Source organism: Bos javanicus, chromosome 12 (genome assembly GCF_032452875.1).
Source record: "Bos javanicus breed banteng chromosome 12, ARS-OSU_banteng_1.0, whole genome shotgun sequence".
Taxonomy (NCBI): Eukaryota; Metazoa; Chordata; class Mammalia; order Artiodactyla; family Bovidae; genus Bos; species Bos javanicus.
The window spans coordinates 70,241,994-70,266,287 of NC_083879.1; the positions used below are offsets into that span (position 1 = coordinate 70,241,994).

The 24,294-nt window shown below is 39.0% G+C and overlaps 1 protein-coding gene across 1 annotated transcript in view; it reads left to right on the forward strand.

Annotated features, from left to right (window-relative positions):
- The window catches only part of LOC133258057 (ATP-binding cassette sub-family C member 4-like), a 395,899-nt gene that overhangs the window by 102,393 nt on the left and 269,212 nt on the right, over positions 1-24,294 (forward strand). Inside the window, exon 5 of the mRNA XM_061434396.1 lies at positions 50-170. Coding sequence (XP_061290380.1) covers positions 50-170 — 121 coding nt within the window. The remainder of the gene's footprint in view (positions 1-49; positions 171-24,294) is intronic.

Genomic DNA, 24,294 nt, shown 5'->3' on the forward strand with positions numbered 1-24,294 from the left:
TCCCTTTGTGGACATGCTGTTCTTTACTGTGCTTTGTTTCTTATCACAGGTACTGGGATCAAGAAGTTAAGAGAGCTGAGAAAGATGCACGGGAGCCTTCTTTAATGAAAGCAATCATAAAGTGTTACTGGAAATCCTATTTGCCTTTTGCAATTTTTAAGCTTTTTGAGGTAAAAGCTTTTATATACAGTGCATTACTGTATACATGCAGATCAGTACTGAGATGGATGCAACTGGTAGGGAAAGAGGCCAGAGGTTTAAGATCAGAGGATAAAATGTCTAGGAAACATGATGTAGCTCAATGGCTGTATTTATCTTTAGAATACAAAGATAATTAAAGGACTGGACCTCTGGGGGTTACTCTTTTCCTTTTAACTGATTAAAATGTAGTATCCTGGAATGAAGGACTGAAAAGAAAAGACATTTTATTCCAAGTTAGGATATTGTTCAGTTCAGTTCAGTTGCTCAGTTGTGTCATACTCTTTGTGACCCCATCAACTGCAGCTTGCCAGGCCTCCCTGTCCATCACCAACTCCTGGAGTTTACCCAAACTCATGTCCATTGAGTTGGTAATGCCACCCAACCATCTCATCCTCTGTCGTCCCCTTCTCTTCCTGCCTTCAATCTTTCCCAGCATCAGGGTCTTTTCAAATGAGTCCACTCTTTGCATCAGGTGGCCAAAGTATTGGAGTTTCAGCTTCAACATCAGTCCTTCCAGTGAACACCCAGGACTGATACCCTTTAGGAGGAACTGGTTATATCTCCTTGCAGTCCAAGGGACCCTCAAGAGTCTTCTCCACCACCAGAGTTCAAAAGCATCAATTCTTCAGTGCTCAGCTTTCTTTATAGTCCAAATCTCACATCCATACATGACTACTGGAAAAACTATAGCCTTGACTAGATGGATCTTTGTTGGCAAAGTAATGTCTCTGCTTTTCAATATGCTTTCTAGGTTGGTCATAACTTTCCTTCCAAGGAGTAAACTTTCTTTCAATTTCATGGCTGCAGTCACCATCTGCAGTGATTTTGGAGCCCGCCAAAATAAAGTCTGACACTGTTTCCACTGTTTCCCCACCTATTTCCCATGAAGTGATGGGACCAGATGCCATGATATTAGTTTTCTGAATGTTTAGCTTTAAGCCAACATTTTCACTCTCCTCTTTCACTTTCATCAAGAGGCTCTTTAGTTCTTCTTCAATTTCTGCCATAAGGGTGGTGTTATCTGCATATCTGAGGTAATTGATATTTCTCCCGGCAATCTTGATTCCAGCTTGTGCTTCTTCCAGCCCAGCGTTTCTCATTATGCACTTTGCATATAAGTTAAAAAAGCAGGGTGACAATATACAGCCTTGATGTATACCTTTTCCTATTTGGAACCAGTCTGTTCTGTGTCCAGTTCTAACTGTTGCTTCCTGACCTGCAGACAGGTTTTTCAAGAGGCAGGTCAGGGGGTCTGGTATTCCCATTTCTTTCAGAATTTTCCACAGTTTATTGTGATCCACACAGTCAAAGGCTTTGGCATAGTCAATAAAGCAGAAATAGATGTTTTTCTGGAACTCTCTTGCTTTTTCAATGATCCAGCAGATGTTGGCAATTTTTCTGTGGTTCCTCTGCCTTTTCTAAAACCAGCTTGAACATCAGGAATTTCACAGTTCACGTATTGCTGAAGCCTGACTTGGAGAATTTTGAGCATTACTTTACTAGCGTGTGAGATGAGTACAATTGTGCAGTAGTTTGAGCATTCTTTGGCATTGCCTTTCTTTGGGATTTGAATGAAAACTGACCTTTTCCAGTCCTGTGGCCAATGCTGAGTTTTCCAAATTTGCTGGCATATTGAGTGCAGTACTTTCACAGCATCATCTTTCAGGATTTGAAATAGCTAAACTGAAATTCCATCACCTCCACTAGCTTTGTTCGAAGTGATGCTTTCTAAGGCCCACATGACTTCACATTCCAGGATGTCTGGCTCTAGGTGAGTGATCACACCATCGTGATTATCTTGATCGTGAAGATCTTTTTTGTACAATTCTTCTGTGTATTCTTGCCACCTCTTCTTAATATCTTCTGCTTCTGTTAGGTCCATACTATTTTGGTCCTTTATCGAGCCTATCTTTGCATGAAATGTTCCCTTGGTATCTCTAATTTTCTTGAAGAGATCTCTGGTCTTTCCCATTCTACTGTTTTCCTCTATTTCTTTGCACTGTTCACTGAGGAAGGCTTTCTTATCTCTCCTTGCTATTCTTTGGAACTCTGCAGTCAAATGGGTATATCTTTCCTTTTCTCCTTTGTTTTTCACTTCTCTTCTTTTCACAGCTATTTGTAAGGCCTCCCCAGGCAGCCATTTTGCTTTTTTGCATTTCTTTTCCATGGGGATGGTCTTGATCCCTGTCTCCTGTACAATGTCATGAACCTCAGTCCATAGTTTGTCAGGCACTCTATCTATCAGATCTAGTCCCTTAAATCTATTTCTCACTTCCACTGTATAATCGTAAGGGATTTGATTGAGGTCATTAAACAAATCCATTTAAGTCTGAATTTGGCAATAAGGAACTCATGATCTGAGCCACAGTCAGCTCCCGGTCTTGTTTTTGCTGACTGTATAGTGCTTCTCCATCTTTGGCTGCAAAGAGTATAATCAATGTGATTTCGGTGTTGACCATCTGGTGATGTCTATGTATAGAGTCTTCTCTTGTGTTGTTGGAAGAAGGTGTTTGCTGTGGCCAGTGCGTTCTCTTGGCAAAACTCTATGAGCATTTGCCCTGCTTCATTCCATATTCCAAGGCCAAATTTGCTGGTTACTCCAGGTGTTTCTTGACTTCCTACTTTTGCATTCCAGTCCCCTATAATGAAAGGGACATCTTTTTTTGGGTGTTAGTTCTAAAAGGTCTTGTAGGTCATCATAGAACCGTTCAACTTCAGCTTCTGCAGTGTTACTGGTTGGGGCATAGACTTGGATTACTGTGATATTAAATGGTTTGCCTTGGAAACGAACAGAGATCATTCTGTCATTTTTGAGATTGCATCCAAGTACTGCATTTCGGACTCTTTTGTTGACCATGATGGCTACTCCATTTCTTCTAAGGGATTCCTTCCCTCAGTAGTAGATATAATGGTCATCTGAGTTAAATTCACCCATTCCAGTCCATTTTAGTTTGCTGATTCCTAGAGTGTTGACATTCACTCTTGACCACTTCCAATTTGCCTTGATTCATGGACCTAACATTCCAGGTTCCTACGCAATATTGCTCTTTACAGCATCGGACCTTTCTTCTATCACCAGTCATATCCACAACTGGGTACTGTTTTTGCTTTGGCCCCATCCCTTCATTCTTTCTGGAGTTATTTCTCCACTCATCTCCAGTAGCATATTGGGCACCTACTGACCTGGGGAGTTCCTCTTTCAGTATCCTATCATTTTGCCTTTTCATACTGTTCATGGGGTTCTCAAGGCAACAATACTGAAGTGGTTTGCCATTCCCTTCTCCAGTGGACCACATTCTGTCAGACCTCTCCACCATGGCCCTCCTGTCTTGCGTGGCCCCACAGGGCATGGCTTAGTTTCATTGAGTTAGACAAGGCTGTGGTCCTAGTGTGATTAGATTGAGTAGTTTTCTGAGATTATGGATTCAGTGTGTCTACCCTCTGATACCCTCTTGCAACACCTAACATCTTACTTGGGTTTCTCTTACCTTGGACATGGGGTATCTCTTCATGGCTGCTCCAGCAAAGCGCAGCCGTTGCTCCTTACCTTGAAGGAGGGGTATCTCCTCACCACCGCCCCTCCTGACCTTGAACGTGGAGTAGCTCCTCTAGGCCCTCCTGCACCCGCGCAGCCACTGCTCCTTGGATGTGGGGTAGCTCCTCCCAGTGCTGCCCTTGGCCTTGGATGTCGGTTAGCTCCTCTGGGCCATGCTTGTGCTCCGTCACAGTCACTTGTGTTTGTGCCATATCTAGGCTCATGTGTCATAAGCCTAGATATTTAAACAGTGGACATTTATCAATAGGCCTGTGGTCATATCCTGATAAACATAATGGGTTTTATGACTTTGTTCTGTTACAGAGATAATTAGCACATTCTTTTAGGTGACTGGAGAGTCTAGGTACAAATCCTGAGGCTCCTTCCTCTGGGGTGGGGGGGAGGTGGTGTCTGGTTTTCTATTAGTATGTTGTTTCCATAGATACTGGGCATGAAGCTCAAAGTTCACAGTCCAGCCCAAGATGGAGTCTTGCTCTCAAGATGGAGCCTGTTCTGTTTCCTCCGTCAATAAATGAAGGTTATCTTTTCAATCCACTTTCGTTTTCTTTTTAAAAGCATGTGTAAGTTTTTATTATAGCATTAAAAATTAAAATAAATGAAGTATAATTGACTTACAACATTGTATTATTTTCAGGTGTGCCACATAGGTTTTCAAGAATATTTCAAAAATACAAAAACAGTATAGGATTATAGGGCAGCAGAATATGTCACCCCAGAACATGCATCTTTGGATTGTTTGGAGCTGATTTTTTTTTTTTTTTTTTGAGACTAGACACAGGAGAAGATCTGAAGACAGAGTATAAACTAACCTTCTGTGAGGGACATTTACATTGATAAAGGAAATCTCCATTTGTAAGAGTGTCTCCCTCTTTGTACCAGAAAGATGGCTCTAAATCACATAAGAATCCTGTCAATGGAAAAGTCTTCCAGAAGCCTTAATTATGCATGACACACCCAGTCCCATGGTGTTGCTTTTCCTATTAATTTCTTATAACTACTACCTCACTTTTTTGTTTGTCTTGAGCTCAAGATGGTATTTAAGGTAGTGAATTGAGCCAGGAGATACCTGAGTATCTCCCAGGTATATAGGAGGTCTGCATATTAATAAACTTCTGTTTCTTTTTCTCTTGTTATTCTGTCTCTTATTACAGGGAGTGTTAGTTAAGAACTCAGAGGGTAGGGGGAAAATAAGCCTCTATGTCATCCTAAGTCAGCTTCAATAGTTCCCAACTCACGAGCAGTCTTGAATCATCTGAAACCCTACTCTCACTTCCCCAAATTATTTTGAAGCAGTACCTAGATATCACATCATTTTTATTCTGTAAATATTTTAGTCTGTATCTTTAAAAGATGTAGAATTGTCCCTTTATATAACTCTATTCCCATTATTATGCCTAAACATTAACTTTCGGTTCGGTTCAGTTCAGTCACTCAGTCGTGTCCGACTCTTTGCAACCCCATGAATTGCAGCATGCCAGGCCTCCCGGTCCATCACCAGCTTCCAGAGTTCACTCAAACTCACGTCCATTGAATCAGTGATGCCATCCAGCCATCTCATCCTCTGTCGTCCCCTTTTCCTCCTGCCCCCAATCCCTCCCAGCATCAGAGTCTTTTCCAATGAGTCAACTCTTCTCATGAGGTGGCCAAAATACTGGTTTCAGCTTTAGCAACATTCCTTCCAAAGAGCACCCAGGGCTGATCTCCTTTAGAATGGACTGGTTGGATCTCCTTGCAGTCCAAGGGACTCTCAAGAGTCTTCTTCAACACCACAGTTCAAAAGCATCAATTCTTCAGCGCTCAGCTTTCTTCACAGTCCAACTCTCACATCCATACATGACCACTGGAAAAACCATAGCCTTGACTATATGGACCTTTGTTGGCAAAGTAATGTCTCTGCTTTTCAATATGCTATCTAAGTTGGTCATAAACATTAACTTTAATATCATCAATATTGAGCCATTGCACACATTTGTCCTATTTCCCCCTGCCTTGTAGTCTGAAGCAGAATCAAAAAAGGTGCATTTGGTTGACAGAGGTTGCATGGGTTACTTTCTATTCCCCTCTACCTCCTGTCTCTTTCCTCTCAGCTATTTATTTTACTTATTATTATTTTTTAAAGTTATTCCTCTTTGGTTATTTATTTATTTTATTATTATTTTTTTACTTTACAATATTGTATTGGTTTTGCCATACATCAGCATGCATCTGCCATGGGTGTACACGTGTTCCCCATCCTGAACCCCCCTCCCACCTCCCTCCCCATACCATCCCTCTGGGTCATCCCAGTGCACCAGCCCCAAGTTTCCTGTATCCTGCATCAAACCTGGACGGGCGATTCGTTTCTTATATGATATTATACATGTTTTAATGCCATTCTCCCAAATCATCTCCCCCCCCACCCCCCATAGAGTCCAAAAGACTGTTCTATACATCTGTGTCTCTTTTGCTGTGTCGCATAACAACAACCCTGTATGCGAGACAGCAAAAGAGACACAAATATATAGAACAGTCTTATTATTATTTTTTAAATGGAAGAAACCAAGTTGTTTGTCCTGGAGAGATTCCCACAGTCTGGATTTGGCTGACTGCTTCTCTCGCTGTGTCATTTAACATGTTCCTCTGACAGCCTACAGTCCATGGGGGTCACAGAGTTGAACACGATTGAGCGACTAACACTTTCACTTTCTGGCACCTTAAGTTAGTGGTTAGAAGCTGATCTGACTCATTCAGGATTTCTCTGCCCCTCCTTTATATAGGAGGTAGGCTTGTACGGTTGTGCACCTCCCTTATAAAGTAGATAAAGTCTTCTCTTTTTTTGTGTGTGAGATGTTAGGAACTATTCATAATCATTACTCAAGTTTCATTAACTCATTAGGAATTACAAAATGTTGACGTTCTAATTCTAATTTTTACCTTTTTCATTTATTAGCTAAAATAAAGAGCCACTTTGTCATTGTTAACTCTTTGGTTACCCCGAGCTATAGTATGCATAGGAATGTCAGGGGAAATTCTTATTTTTTTAACTTAAAGCATTTTTTCCCCCCTTCTTTGTTATTTTTGCCAAGCCAAGTGACATGTGGAATCTTTGTTCCCTGACCAGGGATCAGACCCATATTCCCTGCATTGAAAGCGTGGAGTCTTAACCACTGGACCACCAGTGAAGTCTCTTTTTTACTTTTTTTCCTTAATATATGTGCTTTGTTGTAGTGTAGTTGACTTACAATGTTTCAGATGTACAGTAAGGTGATTCAATTATATATAGTAGTATTAGTCACTCAGTCCTGTCCAACTCATTGTGACCCCATGGACTGTAATCTGCCAGGCTCTTCTGTCCATGGAATTCTCTAGGCAAAAATACTGGAGTGGGTTACCATTCCCTTCTCCAGAGGATCTTCCCAATGCAGGGATCGAACCCAGGTCTCCCACATTTCAGGCAGATTCTGGGCCACAAGGGAAGACTCCAATTATACATATATGCATATATTATTTTTTAAATTATTTTCTATTATAGGTTATTATAAGATATTGATTATAACTCCCTATGCTATACAGTAAACCTTTGTTGCTTTTCAGGTATTTATTTTTTTAAAATTAGGAATCTAGCATTCTATCCATACTAAGTCAAACAAGTAGAATCAAAATGTCATAAAATTTTTATCTAGGTAAAAGCTCATGTTTTCTAAAATATATATATTATATATATTATTTATTTATACAAAAGCTTTCCTACTGCACTTGATAAAGGCTTGAGGAAGAACATCAAAAACAAAAGAAGAGATGGAGAAATTGGAAAATACAAACTAAATAAAATTGGAGCACTGAATATGAAATAGAAAAAGTGAAGCAAGTTAGATAAAAGTAAAAGATCATCATATAGTCCAGTTATTTTTATTTTATTTTTTTTAAAGTGTTTACCAAATTTTATTTTATTTTCATTTTTTTAAATTTTATTTTTAAACTTTACATAATTGTATTAGTTTTGCCAAATATCAAAATGAATCCATCACAGGTATACATGTGCTCCCCATCCTGAACCCTCCTCCCTCCTCCCTCCCCATACCATCCCTCTGGGTCGTCCCAGTGCACTAGCCCCAAGCATCCAGTATCGTGCATCGAACCTGGACTGGCATCTCGTTTCATACATGATATTTTACATGTTTCAATGCCATTCTCCCAAATCATCCCACCCTCTCCCTCTCCCACAGAGTCCATAAGACTGTTCCATACATCAGTGTCTCTTTTGCTGTCTCGTACACAGGGTTATTGTTATCATCTTTCTAAATTCCATATATATGCGTTAGTATACTGTATTGGTGTTTTTCCTTCTGGCTTACTTCACTCTGTATAATAGGCTCCAGTTTCATCCACCTCATTAGAACTGATTCAAATGAATTCTTTTTAATGGCTAATACTCCACTGTGTATATGTACCACAGCTTTCTTATCCATTCATCTGCTGATGGACATCTAGGTTGCTTCCATGTCCTGGCTATTATAAACAGTGCTGTGATGAACACTGGGGTACACGTGTCTCTTTCCCTTCTGGTTTCCTCAGTGTGTATGCCCAGCAGTGGGATTGCTGGGTCATAAGGCAGTTCTATTTCCAGTTTTTTAAGGAATCTCCACACTGTTCTCCATAGTGGCTGTACTAGTTTGCATTCCCACCAACAGTGTAAGAGGGTTTCCTTTTCTCCACACCCTCTCCAACATTTATTATTTGTAGACTTTTGGATCGCAGCCATTCTGACTGGTGTGAAATGGTACCTCATAGTGGTCTTGATTTGCATTTCTCTGATAATGAGTGATGTTGAGCATCTTTTCATGTGTTTGTTAGCCATCTGTATGTCTTCTTTGGAGAAATGTCTATTTAGTTCTTTGGCCCATTTTTTGATTAGGTCGTTTATTTTTCTGGAGTTGAGCTGTAGGAGTTGCTTGTATATTTTTGAGATTAGTTGTTTGTCAGTTGCTTCATTTGCTATTATTTTCTCCCATTCTGAAGGCTGTCTTTTCACCTTGCTGATAGTTTCCTTTGATGTGCAGAAGCTTTTAAGTTTAATTAGGTCCCATTTGTTTATTTTTGCTTTTATTTCCGATATTCTGGGAGGTGGGTCATAGAGGATCCTGCTGTGATTTATGTCAGAGAGTGTTTTGCCTATGTTCTCCTCTAGGAGTTTTATAGTTCTGGTCTTACGTTTAGATCTTTAACCAATTTTGAGTTTATTTTTGTGTATGGTGTTAGAAAGTGTTCTAGTTTCATTCTTTTACAAGTGGTTGACCAGTTTTCCCAGCACCACTTGTTAAAGTGATTGTCTTTAATCCATTGTATATTCTTGCCTCCTTTGTCAAAGATAAGGTGTCCATATGTGCGTGGATTTATCTCTGGGCTTTCTATTTTGTTCCATTGATCTATATTTCTGTCTTTGTGCCAGTACCATACTGTCTTGATAACTGTGGCTTTGTAGTAGAGCCTGAAGTCAGGTAGGTTGATTCCTCCAGTTCCATTCTTCTTTCTCAAGATCACTTTGGCTATTCGAGGTTTTTTGTATTTCAATACAAATTGTGAAATTATTTGTTCTAGCTCTGTGAAGAATACTGTTGGCAGCTTGATAGGGATTGCATTGAATCTATAAATTGCTTTAGGTAGTATACTCATTTTCACTATATTGATTCTTCCAATCCATGAACATGGTATATTTCTCCATCTATTAGAGTCCTCTTTGATTTCTTTCACCAGTGTTTTATAGTTTTTTATATATAGATCTTTAGTTTCTTTAGGTAGATATATTCCTAAGTATTTTATTCTTTCTGTTGCAATGGTGAATTGAATTGTTTCCTTAATTGCTCTTTCTGTTTTCTCATTATTAGTGTATAGGAATGCAAGGGATTTCTGTGTGTTGATTTTATATCCTGCAACTTTACTATATTCATTGATTAGTTCTAGTAATTTTCTGGTGGAGTCCTTAGGGTTTTCTATGTAGAGAATCATGTCATCTGCAAATAATGAGAGTTTTACTTCTTCTTTTCCAATTTGGATTCCTTTTATTTCTTTTTCTGCTCTGATTGCTGTGGCCAAAACTTCTAAAACTATGTTGAATAGTAATGGTGAAAGTGGGCACCCTTGTGTTGTTCCTGACTTTAGGGGAAATGCTTTCAATTTTTCACCATTGAGGATAATGTTTGCTGTGGGTTTGTCATCTATAGCTTTTATTATGTTGAGGTATGTTCCTTCTATTCCTACTTTCTGGAGAGTTTTTATCATAAACGGGTGTTGAATTTTGTCAAAGGCTTTCTCTACATCTATTGAGATAATCATATGGTTTTTATTTTTCAATTTGTTAATGTGGTGTATTACACTGATTGATTTGCGGATATTGAAGAATCCTTGTATCCCTGGGATAAAGCCCACTTGGTCATGGTGTATGATCTTTTTAATGTGTTGTTGGATTCTGATTGCTAGAATTTTGTTAAGGATTTTTGCATCTATGTTCATCAGTGATATTGGCCTTTAATTTTCTTTTTTTGTGGGATCTTTGTCAGGTTTTGGTATTAGGGTGATGGTGGCCTCATAGAATGCGTTTGGAAGTTTACCTTCCTCTGCAATTTTCTGGAAGAGTTTGAGCAGGATAGGTGTTAGCTCTTCTCTAAATTTTTGGTAGAATTCAGCTGTGAAGCCGTCTGGACCTGGGCTTTTGTTTGCTGCAAGAGTTTTGATTACAGTTTCAATTTCCGTGCTTGTGATGGGTCTGTTAAGATTTTCTATTTCTTCCTGGTCGAGTTTTGGAAAGTTGTACTTTTCTAAGAATTTGTCCATTTCTTCCACGTTGTCCATTTTATTGGCATATAATTGCTGATAGTAGTCTCTTATGATCTTTTGAATTTCTGTGTTGTCTATTGTGATCTCTCCATTTTCATTTCTAATTTTATTGATTTGATTTTTCTCCCTTTGTTTCTTGATGAGTCTGGCTAATGGTTTGTCAATTTTAGTTATCCTTTCAAAGAACCAGCTTTTGGCTTTGTTGATTTTTGCTATGGTCTCTTTTGTTTCTTTTGCATTTATTTCTGCTCTAATTTTTAAGATTTCTTTCCTTCTACTAACCCTGGGGTTCTTAATTTCTTCCTTTTCTAGTTGCTTTAGGTGTAGAGTTAGGTTATTTATTTGACTTTTTTCTTGTTTCTTTAGGTGTGCCTGTATTGCTATGAACTTTCCCCTTAGGACTGCTCTTACCATGTCCCACAGGTTTTGGGTTGTTGTGTTTTCATTTTCATTCGTTTCTATGCAAATTTTGATTTCTTTTTTGATTTCTTCTGTGATTTGTTTTTCAGCAGCGTGTTGTTCAGCCTCCATATGTTGGAATTTTTAATTGTTTTTCTCCTGTAATTGAGATCTAATCTTACTGCATTATGGTCAGAAAAGATGCTTGGAATGATTTCTATTTTTTTGAATTTACCAAGGCTAGCTTTATTGCCCAGGATGTGACCTATCCTGGAGAAGGTTCCATGTGCGCTTGAGAAAAAGGTGAAATTCATTGTTTTGGGATGAAATGTCCTATAGATATCAATTAGGTCTAACTGGTCTATTGTATCGTTTAAAGTTTGTGTTTCCTTGTTAATTTTCTGTTTAGTTGATCTATCCATAGGTGTGAGTGGGGTATTAAAGTCTCCCACTATTACTGTGTTATTGTTAATTTCTCCTTTCATACTTGTTAGCATTTGTCTTACATACTGCAGTGCTCCCATGTTGGGTGCATATATATTTATAATTGTTATATCTTCTTCTTGGATTGATCCTTTGATCATTATGTAGTGACCTTCTTTGTCTCTTTTCACAGCCTTTGCTTTAAAGTCTATTTTATCTGATATGAATATTGCTACTCCTGCTTTCTTTTGGTCCCTATTTGCTTGGAAAATCTTTTTCTAGCCCTTCACTTTCAGTCTGTATGTGTCCCCTGTTTTGAGGTGGGTCTCTTGTAGACAACATATGTAGGGGTCTTGTTTTTGTATCCATTCAGCCAGTCTTTGTCTTTTGGTTGGGGCATTCAACCCATTTACGTTTAAGGTAATTACTGATAAGTATGATCCCGTTGCCATTTACTTTATTGTTTTGGGTTCGAATTTATACACCGTTTTTGTGTTTCCTGTCTAGAGAATATCCTTTAGTATTTGTTGGAGAGCTGGTTTGGTGGTGCAGAATTCTCTCAGCTTTTGCTTGTCTGAAAAGCTTTTGATTTCTCCTTCATACTTGAAAGAGATCCTTGCTGGGTACAATAATCTGGGCTGTAGGTTATTTTCTTTCATCACTTTAAGTATGTCTTGCCATTCCCTCCTGGCGTGAAGAGTTTCTATTGAAATATCAGCTGTTATCCTTATGGGAATTCCCTTGTGTGTTATTTGTTGTTTTTCTCTTGCTGCTTTTAATAGTTGTTCTTTGTGTTTGATCTTTGTTAATTTGATTAATATGTGTCTTGGGGTGTTTCGCCTTGGGTTTATCCCTTTGGGACTCTCTGGGTTTCTTGAACTTGGGTGATTATTTCCTTCCCCATTTTAGGGAAGTTTTCAACTATTATCTCCTCAAGTATTTTCTCATGGTCTTTCTTTTTGTCTTCTTCTTCTGGAACCCCTATGATTCGAATGTTGTAGCGTTTAATTTTGTCCTGGAGGTCTCTGAGATTGTCCTCATTTCTTTTAATTCATTTTTCTTTTATCCTCTCTGATTCATTTATTTCTACCATTCTATCTTCTAATTCACTAATCCTATCTTCTGCCTCTGTTATTCTACTATTTGTTGCCTCCAGAGTGTTTTTAATTTCATTTATTGCATTATTCATTATATATTGACTCTTTTTTATTTCTTCTAGGTCCTTGTTAAACCTTTCTTGCATCTTCTCAATCCTTGTCTCCAGGCTGTTTATCTGTGATTCCATTTTAATTTCAAGATTTTGGATCAATTTTACTATCATTATTCGGAATTCTTTATCAGGTAGATTCCCTATCTCTTCCTCATTTGTTTGGATTGGTGGGCATTTATCCTGTTCCTTTATCTGTTGGGTATTCCTCTGTCTCTTCATCTTGTTTAAATTGCTGATTTTGGGGTGTCCTTTCTATATTCTGGCAGTTTGTGGAGTTCTCTTTATTGTGGCTTTCCCTCACTGTGTGTGGGTTTGTACAGGTGGCTTGTCAAGGTTTCCTGGTTAGGGAAGCTTCTGTCGGTGTTCTGGTGGGTGGAGCTGTATTTCTTCTCTCTGGAGTGCAATGAAATGTCCTGTAATGAGTTATGAGATGTCTATGGTTTTGGGGTGACTTTGGGCAGCTTGTATCTTGAAGCTCAGGGCTGTGCTCCTTTGTTGCTGGAGAATTTGTTTGGTATGTCTTGCTCTGGAACTTGTTGGCCCTTGTGTGGTGCTTAGTTTCAGTGTCGGTATGGAGGCGTTTGATGAGCTCCTGTCAATTAATGTTCCTTGGAGTCAGGAGTTCCCTGGAGTCAGGGTTTGGACTTAAGCCTCCTGCTCCAGTTATTGGTCTTATTTTTACAGTAGTTTCAAAACTTCTCCTTCTATACAGCACCATTGATAAAACATCTACGTTAAAGATGAAAAGTTTCTGTACTGTGAGGGTCACTCAGAGAGGTTCACAGCGTTACATGGAGAAGAGAAGAGGGAGGAGAGAGTTAGAGGTGACCCAAATGAGATGAGGTGGAATCAATAGTGGAGAGAGTGGGGTAGCCAGTAGTCACTTCCTTATGTGCACTCCACAACTGGACCGCTCAGAGATAATCATGGAGTTATACAGAGAAGAGAAGAAGGAGGAAGGAGACAGAGGTGGCCAGAGGGATAAAAGGGGGGAATGAAAAGGAGGGAGACAGATTCAGCCAGTAATCAGTTCCCTAAGTGTTCTCCACCATCTGGAACACACATAAACTCACAGAGTTGGGTAGAGTAGAGAGGGGTTAGGGAGGAGGGGTTAGGGAGGAGACACAGGCGACCTGGTGGAGAAAAAGGAGAGTCCAAAGGGAGAGAGAGCAGTCAATCCAGTAATCTCGCTCCCTAGTGAAAAATGGGTCCTGAAGATTGGGTTCTTAAAGGTACAAAATTGGTAACAAATACATAAAAGCAAAAATTAAAAATCTAGAGTAGAGTTTGGAATTTCAAAAATACAATGTTAAAAAAAAAGGAAGAAGAAACATAAAGAGAGAAAACAAACAAACAAAAACAATGTCACAAAATTATAAAGAAAATACAGGTACAAATTTGATATCAAATACAAAAAAGCATAAATTAAAAATCTAGAGTAGAGTTTGGAATTTCAGATATACAATGTTATATAAAAGAAGAAGAGAATGAAACAGAAAAAAGAAAAAAAGTCACAGAAATTATAAAAAAAAACTGTAGGTACAAAATTGATAACATATACCAAAAAGCTAAAATTGAAAAACTAGAGTAGAGTTTGGAATTTCAAAAATACAATGTTAAAGAAAAGAAGAAGAAAAAAAAAGGTCAAAAAATTATAAAATATATATATATGAAGTTTGCTGAAGAAGAAAAAAATAAGGTCTTTTTTTTTTTTTTGCAAAGCAATAGGTTATAAAAGTGAAAATTAAAGGAACAATAGAGGACTTAAAAATTTTTTTTAATTAAAAAAAAAGAAAGAAAGAAAGATCGTAAAAATAGTAAAAATATATCTAGGACTTTCTCTGGTTTTGTTGTATTGTGGGTTCAGTTCATTTTTGGCTAGTTCCTTGGTCCGACTTATATTTCTCCAGATCTATAGGCCCCTTCCTATGTAGTCCGTAGTAACCACGGGGTTTTAATCTATTGCCCGTAGCTTCCAAGGCGTTTCCCTCTGTTATAACTTCTTCTGTTTGCTGGTCTCTTCAGTGTCTGACTTCCGCCCTGACACAAAGGGGACGGTGGGGGAAACTTTTTTTTTTTTTTTTAGGCTCACTTGTTCAGTCGCGCTGTGGGGAGGGAGGGAGGGATGCTGCAAACAAATAACACTGGCATGCGCTCGCAGTGCCTCAGCCACACTGGGTCTGCCCCCACTCACGGCACGTGTAGCCTCCCTGCCCACACTGCTCGGGCTCTAGGTTGTTCCGCCGAGAACAATCCGAGGCCAGCCCTGGGCTGCATGTACCTCCCAGGTCCAAGCCGCTCAGGTTCAGGCACTCGGGTAGTCCTCAGAGGCGCAGACTCAGTTGGGCCTGCATTTTGTGCTCTTCCCAGGTCCGAGCAGCTCAGGTGATGAGGTGTTTGGCGAACTCCAATGCTGCGACTTATCGCCTCCCCGCCACTCGGTTATCTTGGTGTAAAACCGGCGCACCTTCTCAGGCAGATGTTGACCGTCCAGACCCCCAAGAAGTTTTAGTTAGCAAAGAAGCCTGCTTACAGTTTTATAGATAATGTCTCTCTGGGGCTGCGATTGCCCCCTTCCTGCTCTGGCTGCCTGTCACCAGAGGGGGAAGGTTTGCAGCCGGCTATCTCTGTTCAGTCCTTTGTTCCATGCGCGGGCCTGGCGGTGTCTTAGGTTGGGGCTGGCTTTTCACGTGGTAGATATCCCACAGTCTGGTTTGCTAGCCCAAATTATTTTGCTCAGATAGTGCTCAGGGTATTCAGGCCAGATTCTTACTCTAAGCGATGCAGCCGGCGCCACGCCTCCCTGCCCAGCCCCCGCTTGCTAATGGCGTGTGCAGGCGTCTGTGCTGCTTCTCCGCTGGGGAAGATACCGTATGGCTCGCAATCTGTGAGTTTTACTTGTTTATTTTTTCTCCCTGTTATGTTGCCCTCTGTGCTTCCAAAGCTCGGCACAGATTCAGCAGTGAGAAGGTTTCCTGGTGTTTGGAAACTTCTCTCTTTTAAGACTCCCTTCCCGGGATGGAACTCCGTCCCTCCCTCTTATGTCTCTTTTTTTGTCTTTTATATTTTTTCCTACCTCCTTTCGAAGAGTTGGGTTGCTTTTCTGGGTGCCTGATGTCCTCTGCCAGCATTCAGAAGTTGTTTTGTGGAATTTATTCGACGTTTAAATGCTCTTTTGATGAATTTGTGGGGGAGAAAGTGTTCTCCCCGTCCTACTCCTCCGCCATCTTGGCTCCTCCAGTCCAGTTATTTTTAAACATGGCTGTTCATTAGAGATACATCTAAAGCTCTGGAGAAAAAAAAGCAATACCTATACATTTATATTTTTTGAAAAATTCCAAGATAATTCTGATATGCATCTGGATTTAAAAAAAGGATACAGGAAGCTTGGGGCTGGTGCACTGGGATGACCCAGGGGGATGGTATGGAGAGGGAGGTGGGAGGCAGGGGTTCAGGGTGGGGAACACGTGTACACCCATGGTGGATGCATGTTGATGTATGGCAAAACCAATACAATATTGTAAAGTAAATAACAATAATAATAATAAAATTAAAAACAAAACAAAACAAAAGTGGTAACAAGTTTTTTCTATTAAATTGTAGTTTTCATGATATAGAGTATTATTTTTCTGTTGACCAATCATGACAAAATGGTATTAAGTGAGTGAGGTGAAGTGAAGTGAAGTCGCTCAATCGTGTCCGACTTTTTGCGACCCCATGGACTGTAGTCTACCAAGCTCCCCTGTCCATGGGATTTTCCAGGCAATAGTCTTGGAGTGCATTGCCATTTCCTTCTCCAGGGGATCTTCCCAACCCAGGGCTCGAACCCGGGTCTTGCTTTGTCTTTGGATGTGGGGTATCTTTTTTTTTTTTTGGTATGTTCCAGCATCCTCCTGTCAATAGTTGTTCAGCAGTGAGTTGCAATTTTGGTGCTCTTGCAGGGGAAGATGAGTGCATGTCCTTCTATTCTGCCATCTTGAACTGCCTGTTTTTACATTTTAAAAACTAGTTTTCAAAATAGTAAGTTGCTTCTCCTCTGGAGATAATGAATTTTGTGCCGTTGTTATTTATTTTGTTGTTTTGTGAAGCCCCAGAGTATTTAAGCATTTCTGATGTGCTTCAGTTGTTATGATGATTACAGTTGTTATGCTTAAGCCAAACTTTGGCCATCTTTGGCCAGTGGGAGTCCATCCAGGTTGGGTCCTAAGTCTTTTGTACATATTCTAGTAGGCTTAGCTAGCCTTTTTTCCTTTCTGGTGTGACAAGATATTTCTAGTTCATCTTGTACAGCTTTTCCCCCAGCCCTGGTATCAGAATTTCTTCAAGCAACTCTGGCTCCTTTTGGTGGGAAATGGTATCTAAAGTTTATAGTCTGAGCACTAGAGTTGCTCCTTGCTGCTTAGTTGTTTATTGCTTCTCAGCTTTTTGATTGGACAAAGAGAGAATACATTTAACAGTTTTTAAATTTGGTTTATTTTTATTTTTGGTTGTGCTGGGTCTTTGTTGCTGTGTGGGCTTTTCTCTGGTTGCTGTGAATGGGGGCTACTCTCTGGTTGTGGTGTGTGGGCTTCTCACTGTGGTGGCTTCTCTTGTTGCAGAGTACAGGCTCTAGGGCACTCAGGCTTCAGTAGTTGTGGCACATGGGCTTAGTTACACTCTGGCATGTGGAATCTCCCTGGGTCAGAAATAGAACCAGAGTCTCCTGTATTTGGCAGGTGAATTTCTAACCAGTAGACCACCAGGGAAGCTGTAGAATACATTTTTTTTTTTTTTTAAGGTAAACATATCATGAGTCTACATGAGTATTTCCAATTCAAATCAGATTCAGGACATTAGTGTTTTTTCTTCATCTCATTTCTCTTAAATCTATAATATATCTCTTTTTTCCTGTCATCTATTCTCTGTTGTCCCATATCTAATCCCAGTTTTCAATGATAGCAATATAATTATATTCAAGTGTTTTACCTTATGATATGAACATTATCACCCATAATGTGACTTCTCAAAAGAGTTTTAGAATTTTTTTGCAGTTCATATTCTCTTTAAGTAGATATCTCACACAGAGGGTACATTTTCAAATTATTTTGTTTTAAAATCATTTAAAAATAGTTCTTTTTAATATGGCTCTGCCAACCAATTGGATGAGTATATATTTAGTTACTTTTGTTTCACTTTGAGATTTTAGGAGTTGCTTTTTAAAAAATTAGTTGTTTTGTAATTATAATTCTGTATAATGGTTTCATGCTTCCAAAGTTAAATCAGCAGAAGAGCTACTTTTTTTTTTTTAAAAAGGTGATATCCTTGTTCCATTCTAATTCCTTCTCCTTTTAGAGGCAACTTAACAAACCCATTTGGATTCATCTTTTCATTTTGTGAATGTAGTGTTTTCTGAACACTCAATTTTTCCTACTGTGCAGAAAGGTCTTAATTTCATCATTGGAACCTCAGGATTTGGGGTCATAAAGATTTTTCTGGAAGTATGATATGTCATATTGAATTCTGATTAAAACCCTTTGTGATAGACATCCCTGGCATTCCAGTGGTTAGGAATCAGCCTGCCAATGCAGGGGACACTGGTTCTATCCCTGGTCTGGAAAGATTCCACGTGCTACAAGGTAATTAAACCCCACTGCACCACAACTACTGAGCCTGTGCTCTAGAGGTTGGGAGCCACAACTAAGGAAACCCACGTGCAAAGAGCCCGTGCTAGGCAACATGAGAAGCCACCACAATTAGAAGCCTGGGCACTATAACTACAGACTAGCCCATGCTTGCTGCAACTAGAGAAAGCTTATTTTCAGTAATGAAGACCACGCACAGCCAATCAATCAACCAACCAATCAACCCACCTACCAATTCAGTCAGCCTTTGTGGTACTTGTAAGTATGTCTGTAGCTTTTCCAGGCTCAAATGCCATGACATTGTGGGAGAGGAGGATAGCAGATACTTACATGGGATTAGTTCCTGTACCCAGAATTGTTCATGGAGAGGGAACTTCAGGATCCATCCTTAACCAGTTGAACCTAAAGCAGATTCTGGAGGCAGGTCTCAGTTCTTTGAGTGCTCTTAACTGCATTGCTCCCCTAGGTGATGCTAAGGTGCAGTCAGGATGAAGACCACTGTGTAAAAGAGGAGTGAAAGTATATCTAGGGTCCTGATGGTTATGATTTCCCCAGATTCACTGCTTTTCCTCCTTAGTTCTGGATCTTTCTAAACTCTACTCTTGTCACATTTTCCCCATTTCTAAAGATTAACTACCTGTTCATTTTCCCACAAACTCACTCTTTTCTGCCTATGTTTGACTCAAGCAGTCTTTCTTTGCCTGATTTCTTATTTCTATATCCTGTGTTTTCTTTCTTTTTTTTTTTTGATCATGGAATTGGGCAAGAAATGTTTCATGGGGAAACACTGAGGAGGCATTGTACCCTCTGAGGAAATTCTAGCACCAAACGTGTAAGAAGTTCCCCTGAACCAAGACATGGGGTCAAACAGATGATGCTTTTAGAAGGCTGAATACGAAGGACTCCATCAAGAAATGTCTGCCTCAGAGACTCTGAGACTCTCAGAGAACTTTGAATGATGAGCATTGTGGAATTAAGTTGGGCTCTTTAAAAAAATCTTGTATGGTTTTACAGTTGTGAAGAATACTTGTGAAGGAATAAAACTATTTTTAGTTGGTTTGTGGAAAGAATTTTCATTGGGTCATAGATTCGTGTCAAAAGTGAAGGATTTATGAGGATGATTTTTGTCCTTGTTCCTACTTATCTGGTTAGTTTCAAGTCTGATAGTGACTATTTTCTCAGCTGTTGTATTTCTTACTAGTTGAGGTTCAGGATCAAGAATAGACAGAGGAGTTCAAGCTATGGGACATGAACTAGCATTACTCTTTAATAAGACTGTTTTTTTAAACTGGGTTATTAAATGATACCTTTTAGTATAAAAATCCTGACACTTAAGCAGTAATGACGTACCTTTATTTGCACTCCCCCCGACCCCCGAATTTGTTGCATCTGTCGGTATGCTCTTTGGTGGGTGATATTGCTCTTACTTTCTTTTATAATTACACCAATGTTAGGCTAAATCAAAGAGCTGAGTAACAGGCAACAGTGACTCCCAGAGACAATCATAAGTTTCAGGACAGTTTGGGAAGGCAGGTGTTAGTGCTGGGCTTCTGGTGGAGAGCCCCAGGTTTGCAGGCTGCAGCACTGGGCTGTCCTTGGCCATACCTGGGCTGGAACTGTGCATGTGTCCAGTTTGACATTCTTGCTTCTCTGTGCAAGCCTCCCATTCCACCTCAGTAAACTCTATAAAAAGTGTGTTTTATCATCTATTGTATGAGGGGCTCTTTTAAGCTTTTCATGCCCCTTGGAATGAATGATGAAGCATGCTGGAAAGGTAATAGTGAGCCTTTGTGCTTTTGAGAACTGAGCATCTTGCTCTGATTTGATCATCTTACCCATATTTAACTAAGCATTATTTGCTTACTTCTCTATTGTTGCTGTTTAGTTGCTAAGTTGTGCCTGACTCTTGCAACCCCATGGATGGTAGCCTGCCAGGCTTCACTGTCCATGGGATTCTCTAGGCAAGACTACTGGAGTGGGTTGCCATTTCCTTCTCCAGGGGATCTTCCTGACCCAGGGATCGAACCTGCAGCTCCTGCTGCATCTCCTGCATTACGGGCAGATTCTTTAACGCTGAGCCTTTGGGGAAGCCCTACTTCTCTATAGTAGATGAAAACTTCTGTGACCTCTTGGAAAACAAAGCAGTTGATACAGGGTGTGAACATGTGTGTGCAACAAAACAGGAGTGTTGGGGTTCAGTGTCACACCCATCTGAGGGATGAGGATAGCTTTCTGTAAATATCCTGATTGGGTACTAGTTGGCTGAGCAGAAAATGCTCGTTAGTTTTGTCTTATGTTTGGTGTTTTGGATTCTGCTTTCCCTTCCTCTTGTGCATGGGTTCCCCAACTTCAGATAACAGAAGAGAACTATCAAAGCAGGCCTGCCAGTTGTTTACCTTGTCTGTGTTAGTAAGGAGATTGCTTAAAGGAAAAATTTATCTCAAAATGGAATTCCAGAAAGATTTCCAAGCTTTTGGCATTTTGTCTTTTGATAAGTCTGTGGAGGAAATGATGTTGAGGGCCTAAGTGTTTACTTTTTGTGACTTGAATTCGTGTTGAGAGTTTGATTTTCCTTCCTGGGGAAAAAGGGTACTTTCTCAAGGTGTGACTACAGGGAGGAAGTAGTAGGATGTTTGGTGGAGTGGCTATTTGGCAGGGTGGGCAAGTGTTGCTATTTCTTTGGGGAAAGACAATTGTTTTCTGTAAGTCTTACTCAGGAGTTAAGGCCTAATGCCTCCCAACTTATTGGTTTAGTATTTTAAATTTTTGCTCTGGGGAAGAAATAATTTCTTCCAAACCAACACCTGCAGTGTGTGGCTGATGGAGAACCACGGATGTTTTATTTTTAGCTTGTCTTCTGCTGTGTTTAACTTTTAACTCCAAGGAACATCCCAGCTTCTAAGGTCTAGAGATATATTGATGCAGTGCCACCTGGAGCTGAGAGTTTGGGAATCTCCCAAGCCTGGTTTATTTGTGATACTCCAACAAAAGCTAAAGTCTGATATCTTGATCTGCTGACATGTGGAATTCTGGCTGGGAAAGATTGTATCTGTTTTTTTCCAATGTGTCAGTTCATAAAGGCTCTTAAAGCAAAAGATGATAGCAGGAGTGTGTCATGCCTACATGTGCCATCTTGACTTTTCTGTTGGGCTGGGATGTTGAGACTACAGGGGACAGGGGCAGGCTACCAGCAGGGCTTGCTCATATGGAAGCAAACCTCTTATCCTTCTTCTGTCACCTTTTCCTCATTCATCTTAGGCAAAGACTCACTTGGTGTTTTACTAAATGTGTTCTAAAACGCTGGATGTAATATTTATTGAGCATCCACAGTGTACCAAACACAGTGTACCAAGGATTTATTACCTTGGAAAATTTTGGCTTAAGTTTAAAGCTATTGTCTGCTTGTCTTATAGAAGAGAGTAGATCTGTATATTTTTCTTTTAGATTAGCCATGAGTGTAGCATTTTGTGAAAATGCCATTTTAATATGCTAATAATAAAGGTGAAGCTGGTTTGTGTATAGAAATGCAAGAGACTTAAGGGTATTGATTTTGTTTCTTGAAAGCTTACTGAATTCATTGATGAGCTTTAGTAGTTTTCTGGTAGCAGCTTTAGCAATTTCTATGTATAGTATCATGTCATTTGCAAACAGTGAAAATTTTACTTCTTTTCCAATTTAGATTCCTTTATTTCTTTTTCTTCTCTGATTGCTGTGGCTAGGACTTTAAAAACTATGTTGAATAAGAGTGACAAGAATATACATCCTTTTTTTGTTCTTGATCTTAGAGGAAATACTTTCAACTTTTCACCATTGAGTATGTTAGCTGTGGGTTTGTGGCATATGGCCTTTATTTTGTTTAGGTAAGTTCCCTTTATGCCCACTTTCTGCAGAGTTCTTACCATAAATGGGTGTTAAATTTTGTTGAAAGCTTTTTCTGCATCTATCGGGATGATCATATGGCTTTTATTCTTCAATTTGTTAATATAATATATCACATTGATTGATTTGCATATACTGAAGAGTCCTTGCCTCCCTGAGATAAATCCCACTTGATCATGGTGTGTGATCTTTTTAATGTGTTGTTGGATTTGATTTGCTAGTATTTTGTTGAGGATTTTTGTTTCTATGTTCATCAGTGAGATTGGCTTGTAATTTTCTTTTTTTTTGTGGTATCTTTGTCTGTGAAGCCATCGGGTCCTGGACTTTTGTTTTTTGGGAGGTTTTTACTCACAGTTTCAATTTCAGTACTTATGATTAGTCTGTTCATATTTTCTACTTCTTCCTGGTTCAAAATTCAATCTTGGAAGGTTTTATTTTTCTAAACACTTGTCCATTTCTTTGAGGTTGTCCACTTTATTGGCATATATTTGCTTATAGTAGTCTCTCATCTTTCTTTGTATTTCTTTAGTGTCCATTGTAATGTCTCCTTTTTCATTTCTAACTTTGTTGATTTGAGCCCTCTTCCTTTTTTTCTTGATAAGTCTGGTTAAAGGCTTATCAATTTTGCTTATATTTTTGATGAACCAGCTTTTAGTTTCATTGATCTTTTCTATTATTTTCCTTATCTCTATTTAATTCATTTCTGCACTAATATTTATCATTTTTTCCCTTCTCCTAACTTTGAATTTTTTTTTTTTTTTTTTTTTACTTCTTTCTCTAGTTGCTTGAGGTGTAAGATTAGGTTGTTTATTTGAGATTTTTCTTGTTTCCTGAGATAAGATTGTATTAGTATAAACTGCCCTCTTAGAACTGCTTTTGCTGTATTCCATAGGTTTAGGATCATTTTGTTTTCATTTGTCCCTAGGTATTTTTTGGTTTCCTTTTTGGTTTCTTCAGTGATGCATTGGTTGCTTAGTAAGATATTATTTAGCTTTCATATCTGTTTTTTTTTTTTTTTAAACAGTTTTTCCCTTGTAGTTGCTTTGTAATCCATAATGTTGTGGTTGGATAAGATGCTTGATATGATTTCAGTGTTCTTAAATTTATTGAGGGTTGCTTTGTGGCCCAGCATGTTAGCTATCCTGGAGAATGTTCCATGTACACTTGAAGAGAATGTGTATTCTGCTGCATTCATATAGGATGTCATATAAATATCAATTATGTCCATATGGTCTAATATGTCATTTAAGGCCTCTGTTTCCTTATTGATTGTTCTGTCTGTATGGTTTGTCCATTGATGTAAGTGGAGTGCTAAAGTACCCCACTTTCTTGTGCCAATGTTGATTTCTCCTTTTATGAAAAGACAACCCACAGAATGGGAGAAAATATTTGCAAATGAAGTGATTGACAAGGGATTGATGTTCAAAATATATAACAGCTTATGCAGCTCAAAATACATACATATATATATATATATATATATATATATACACCCAATCAAAAAATTTGCAGAAGGTCTAAATAGACATTTGTCAAAAGAAAACAGACAGATGGCCAAAAGGCACATGAAAAGATGCTTAACATTGTTAATTATTAGAGAAATGCAAATCAAACTATGAGTTGTCACCTGACACCAGTCAGAATAACCATCATGAAAAAGTCTGCAAATAATAAATGCTGGAGAAGATGTGGAGAGAAAGGAAACCTCCTACACTGTTGGTGAGATTGGAGGTTCCTCAAAAAAACTAAAAAAATAGAACTACCACATGATCCAGCAATCCCTCTACTGGGCATGTATCTGGAGGAAACCTTAATTTGAAAAGAGACATGCACCTCAGTGTTCATTGCTTCACTATTTACAATAGTCTGGAAGCAATATAAAAGTCTATTGACAGAGAAATGGATAAAGAAGATGTGGTATGTATATACAATGAAATATTATTCAGTCACCAAAAAGAATGAAATAATACCATTTGCAACCACACGGTTGGGCTTAGAGATTATAACACTGAGTGAAGTAAGTCAGATAGAGAAGGACAAATATCATATGGTATCAATTATGTGTGGAATCTAAAAAAATGATACAAATGAACGTTGTTCCAAACAGACTTCAAGCATGGTTTTCAAAGGGGAAAGGCAGAGGGAAGAATAAATTAGGACTTTGAGGTGAATATATACACACTACTATATAT